Genomic DNA, 6,392 nt, shown 5'->3' with positions numbered 1-6,392 from the left:
TACCGTACCGTACCGTACCGTACCGTACCGTACCGTACCGTACCATACCATACCATACCATACCATACCATACCATACAAAAAATTACCATACCATACCATACCATACCGTACCGTACTGTACCGTACCGTACCGTACCGTACCATTCCACACCACACCACACCGTACCGTACCGTACCGTACCGTAACGTAACGTAACGTACCATACCATACCATATCATACCATACCATAAAATACCATACCATACCACACCATACCACACCATATCATACCATACCATACCATATCATACCATACCATATCATACCATACCATACCATACCATACCATATCATACCATACCATACCATACCATACCATATCATACCATACCATACCATACCATACCATACCATACCATACCATACCATACCATATCATACCATACCATGCCATACCATACCATACCATACCATACCATACCATACCATACCATACCATACCATACCATATCATATCATTCAATAAAACACTATGCTATTCCACACTCATAACTATACACGATCTTCTTTTGTCTCCTCAGGGAATCAAAAACTCTGCTGGAAAAGATTCAAACCCATTTCTTAAAGTTCTCGGAGGCGGGCGGAACTCTGAGCAAACAGACCTTCCTGCAAGCCCTAGGTGACAGAAAGGTGGGTGGGGACTCTCGTGGCCTAGAGGTTAAGGTGCTTGCCTCTCATTCAAAGGTCCCGGGTTCGAATCCGGGTAGCGACGAAAAATTTTCTTCTCTAAAATTGTCTCCTTTCACCCCCTTTCCTACTCTCTAACAATTTTCTGTATTCTGCTTTCGTCACCACTTTCTGCCCCCCAACCCCCTCACCTCCTTTGCCCCCTCCTCTGGGCTCCTGACTCTTTCTGCAGCCTTTCTACTGTTTCTCCTTGGCTCTTTCTTACTGCTGTCTTTCAGCTACACCCCTGGTCTTCTGATAGGAAAGATCTACACCTAGCCTTCTCGGACAAGAGTGAAAAATCTCGGAGGTCCCAGTGTGCTAGTTGCGCACATTAAAGATCCCTTGGTGGTCTAAAATCGATAAGAGTAGGCTTGGGGCACCACCCGGGCAATATTCAAAATTCCTACCGACTGAAAATGTTTATTCTACCCCACGCGCTCATATGACCTATGCAGTTGTGATCGCCGTAAAATACTTATAAAAACAGACAAACAAAGACATTGTGGGTGGGTGGAACAGAGGAAGGGAAAAGCCAAACAAATCCCATAAAATTATGATATACGTTTAAGGCTCGTGTCAACACTATTTAGGACCTCCGTGTTTATCGTCCATTTCCACACAAAAATTTGAGTTACTCGATTTAAAAAAACCCACTCACATGGCATTCAAACTTACGTGTTTTGCGTGCGATGATGACGCACCTTACCCAACACTACAAATAATGTAGTGAACTGTTGTGAATGCAACCAACTTGTGTATCACGCGCTCATGTTAATTGCTTTAATTGTTAAGCGTGCTGACAAAATGAGTTACTTCTCGTATTCGAGCTCTATGTAAATAGATACATAACGATTATAAGTGAAGCTTTCACAATTGATAAGTAGGAAATAATAAAACACATAACATAAATATTGTCCAAGAATATGGCGTCAACAGAACTTCTACAAATGTGACCCTTGTGTCGAGTTTTGGCCAATATCTCTATTTGTGGATTGCGAGAAGTAATTCACTTTGTCAGCCCACCTCGCAATTAAAATAAGAAAATAAAAAATAAATTACTTTTATTTGTCCCAGAAGGGCACTTTGTTTTACAATGGCAAACATACATACATAAATACTTAATTATTAATACGTTCGTACATAAATACATACATTCATAAATACATACCTAAATACACAATATTGGACAAATACAGAACAGTTTACAACCATGCCACTGTCGGTCGCCACTGTGCAACGCCCTGTATTTTGAGCTAGGGTTGTCGTGTCTTGCTCAAGGACACACCCCAGTGACCACCCATCTGATCCCCGTGTCACCGACACTTGCTTGATATTGCTTGAGTCTAAACTCACTACTCACTTAGTTGGTGAATAAGCATCATCGCAGGCGGCACAATGCCATAGCTGCTCCTCCCTCCTCTCCAGGGTCCACGAAAGGGTCTGCTTGCTGATTGAGGCATTTATCAGCTGGTTGGATATTCTTCTGGCTTTTCCACATTCTCGATGACAGCAGCTAGACAGTCAGTCCGATGTCGCGCACAAACTGTGCAGTTCGTTGCAACTCTGAGAGACTGCCATAGAGCTTTCTCTCAAGGGGAGCCACATTCTGCCACGTCTGTGTACGAAGGGTGGCGTAGCGGGGGCAGGTGTATTCTTCGGGCTTTTCCACACAGGTTGCTGTCTCTCCCCGACCCTCTAGAGACACTAGCTTCCTTCAGTCTTTCAGTTGTGTATGATAGGGTGCCTTCATCTTCTCTGTGGCCGTTGAACCATGTCTGTCAATGCTACCATGACTGTTAAAATGCAGTTACTAACTCCGTAAAACTCTTACTAAACTGAAACTAAGACCACGAGAGCCCCCGTTTCTGTGTTCCCCAGGACTCGTTCTTCGCTGACCGCTTCTTCCAGTACATTGACCGGAACCAGGACGGGGTAGTGGACATGAGGGAACTGACCCAGGGTGCGGCTGTGTTGCTGGGAGGGTCAGACATGGACAAGATAGGATTCCTTCTCTCTCTCTATGACATGGACGGTGAGGGATTGATGGATGCGATGACTGTTGTCAGTGATTGTTGGTGATTGTTGGTGTGTGATTGTTGGTGATTGTCAGTGAGTGTTGGTGATTGTTGGTGATTGTTAGTGGCTGTTGGTGATTGCTGATTGTGATTGTAATGGTGATTGCTGGTGATTGTTAGTGACTGTTGGTGATTGCTGATGGTTACGTATTAGGGACTTTTGTCATTGTTAGTGAGTGTTGGTGATTGTTGGTGATTGTTGGTGATTGTAATGGTGATTGTTGGTGATTGTTAGTGATTGTTAGTGATTGTTAGGGATTGTTGGTGACTGTTAGTGGTTGTTAGTGATTGTTAGTGATTGTTGGTTATTGTTGGTGATTGTTGGCGATTGTTAGTGATTGTTGGTGATTGTTGGTGATTGTTAGTGATTATTGATGATCGTTTGTGATTGTTTGTGATTATTTGCGATTATCAGTAATTGTTGGTGATTGTTAGTGATTTTCAGTGATTGTCAGTGATTGCCAGTGGTTGTGACAGACTGGTAGTTTCAAGAAAAAAAAAGAATAATTAATAGCTGGACTGGGGCAGGATTTGATTATGCAACGAGTGTATGTGATTTGTAAAGGCCATAACTCCACATAAAACTATCTATGGCTCGACGCGGTGGAATCAGACTCTCGTTAATTTTTGGGCATACAGAGTTGATGGCATCATCTTAAGGCATGTCCATTTTCCTTGCTTTGGGTGAGAACAGTATCCATCTATGTTGAATAGAAGTCAAGATTTGTGTGATTGAAGGAGTTGGTTTCAGAGGTCAAATTAGAGTGAAAATGGCCGCCAAATTTGAGTTGTATATGTCTTTAGCTTGAGAGTCCGTGGAAACTGAAATTTACATTTCTTCTGCCTTGAATCAACATTTTTCTGAAATGTGCTCTTCAACGGGCATGAAAAGTGTTGAAACAAACAAAAATTCGATAAAAATTGCCAAGCCTGTAGGAAAATGCCAATTTATTGACTTTCATTATTTTGACGAGCGCCTGGTTTCACCACACTGCCTCCCATCTCTATCTAGTCATTTCATTTAAAGCTTATTTTGTGTAGTCACCCCTGGTGTGTGACGTCAAACTCATAACTATTTGTAGCAAAATAAGACTTGGTTGGTCTTCTTGCTTTTGTTTATTGTTTAATTCTTTTTTTTTTTTACTGCAGAAGGGGTTCTTTTAATCCACGAGAGCCCCCGCCACAATTGGTCGCTTTTCAGGACAAGTGGGCTAACCCAGATTTCGGGGGTTTCCAGAAATTTTGACCTACACCAAAAGTGGGCTTTACCCTACCTATAGGAGAAGTTTGATTTCAGTGGTGTGTATATTTGTTGGTTATAGAGAAAACTCTCCTTGTCTTTTAAAGAAACTGAACAAGGGTTCAAAACGTTACCTTTGATTTTCTCAAAACAGCGTTTTTCGGGATAGCTCCCCCTTGTGCTTAAAAGCGACCAATTTTGTTTTGTTTTCCTCCTTGTTACAGGCAGTGGGGAGATCTCCAGAGAGGAGCTACGCAGAGTTCTGACGGCCTGTGTGTTAGAGTCCAACATGCACTTTAGTGACACGGTCAGTACACACGGTAGATATACTTAGGGGATTGTGATATTTGGCTTGAATAACAAAAACCAATATGTTAATCTATCAATCAGTCAGCGAATCTATCTATCTATCGATCTATCTATCTATCTATCTATCTATCTATCTATCTATCTATCTATCTATCTATCTATTTATCTATCTATCTATCTATCTATCTATACATTTAGCTATCTACCGATCAATCAATTAATCAATCTATCCATGTATCTGTCTGTCTATCTATCTATCTGTCTTCTATCTACCTATCTATCTATTTATCTATCTATTCATCTATTTATCTACTGATCTATCCATCTATTTATCTCCGATCGATCGATCGATCGGTCTATCTATCTATCTATTTATCTATCTATCTATCTATCTATCTATCTATCTATCTATCTATCTATCTATCTATTTATCTATCTATCTATCTGTCTGTCTGTCTGTCTGTCTGTCTGTCTGTCTGTCTGTCTGTCTGTCTGTCTGTCTATCTATCTATCTATCTATCTATTTAACTACCAACCAGTAGGCCTCTGGAACGACCAACCGATTAATCTATCTGTCAATCTATCTTCCAGTCAACCAACCAATCTATCAATCTATTTATCTACCAACTATCCAACCAACCAACCAACCAACCAACCAACCAACCAACCAACCAATCCCTGCTATGTTTCTGCTATCTCTAGCACCTAGACTACCTGACCAACGCGCTGTTTGATGAGGCGGACATCTATCTATCTATCTATCTATCTATCTATCTATCTATCTATCTATCTATCTATCTATCTATCTATCTATCTATCTATCTATCTACCAACTATCCAACCAACCAACCAACCAACCAACCAACCCACCAATTCCTGCTATGTTTCTGCTATCTCTAGCACCTAGACTACCTGACCAACGCGCTGTTTGATGAGGCAGACACGGACGGAGACGGGCAGATCTCACAGTCAGAGTTACGGGACTTGTTCCAGCGGTACCCGGATGTTCTCGAGAATCTGTGTCAGAGGTCAGTGTGTGTGTGTGTGTGAGAGAGAGAGAGAGAGAGAGAGAGAGGGGGGGGGAGAGAGAGGGAGAGAGAGAGAGAGGAGGGAGAGAGAGGGAATAAAAGAGAGAGAGAGAGAGAATAAAAGAGAGAGGGGGGGGAGTGGGAGGAGAGACAGAGAGAGAGAGACAGAGACAGAGAGGGAGAGACAGACAGACAGAGACAAGGAGAGAGAGAGACAGAGACAGAGACAGAGACAGAGACAGAGAGACAGAGAGAGAGCGACAGAGACAGAGACAGAGAGAGAGAGAGAGAGAGAGAGAGAGAGAGGGGGGGGAGGGGGAGAGTGGGAGGAGAGGGAGAGAGAGAAGAAGGTAGGGTTGGTGAGGGGAGACGGACAGATCTCACAGTCAGAGTTACGGGACTTGTTCCAGCCGTACCCGGATGTTCTGAAGAATCTGTGTCAGAGGTCAGTGTGTGTGTGTGTGTGTGTGTGTATTTGTGTGTGTGTGTGTGTATTTGTGTGAGTATGTGTGTATTTGTGTGTGTGTGTGTGTGTGTGTGAGTGTGTGTGTGTGTGTGTGTGTGTGTGTGTGTGTGTGTGTGTGTGTGTGTGTGTGCACGTGATTGCGTATGTGTATACATCTACAGTAATCATGTTCTCATTTATATACATTAAAATTTTCTGTCCGATCTGATCATGCAGAACAGGTTTGTCAAACATATTATTATGTGGCCTGGCGTTGTGCAATCAGGCACAAATCAATTTTTGAGCATTTTATACGGTTATTGGTATCATCATAAAGCCAGTTTATTTGCCTTGCTTTTGATGAAAAGATATCAATCTATCTTGAATAGAAGTCGAGATATTCGCGATTGAAGGAGGTGATGGTCGGTTGCTTTCAGAAGTAAAATTATAGAGAAAATGGCAGTCAAAGTTTGGTAATTTCCATAGCTTGAGATCTTTGGAAATGAAATTTTTCAGTTTTTATACTTTTAATCAATGTCTTTTAGTAGAAGCCACACGGAAGTGTGGTTTTAAACGGACATGAA

The 6,392-nt window shown here is 42.1% G+C and overlaps 1 protein-coding gene across 1 annotated transcript in view; it reads left to right on the top strand.

Annotated features, from left to right (window-relative positions):
* LOC101861261 (NADPH oxidase 5) overlaps positions 1-4,333 on the top strand; it is a gene marked incomplete at its 3' end in the record, with an annotated part of 5,368 nt that extends 1,035 nt beyond the window's left edge. The window contains 3 exon segments of the mRNA XM_035973618.1: positions 564-672; positions 2,590-2,743; positions 4,251-4,333. Coding sequence (XP_035829511.1) covers positions 564-672; positions 2,590-2,743; positions 4,251-4,333 — 346 coding nt within the window.
* Positions 4,334-6,392: the final 2,059 nt, after the last annotated feature.

The sequence above is a fragment of the Aplysia californica genome, unplaced genomic scaffold, assembly GCF_000002075.1.
Source record: "Aplysia californica isolate F4 #8 unplaced genomic scaffold, AplCal3.0 scaffold01535, whole genome shotgun sequence".
NCBI classification, from domain to species: domain Eukaryota; kingdom Metazoa; phylum Mollusca; class Gastropoda; order Aplysiida; family Aplysiidae; genus Aplysia; species Aplysia californica.
The sequence above is the reverse complement of the archived record's forward strand: the minus strand, read 5'-3'. Positions and strand labels throughout refer to the sequence as shown.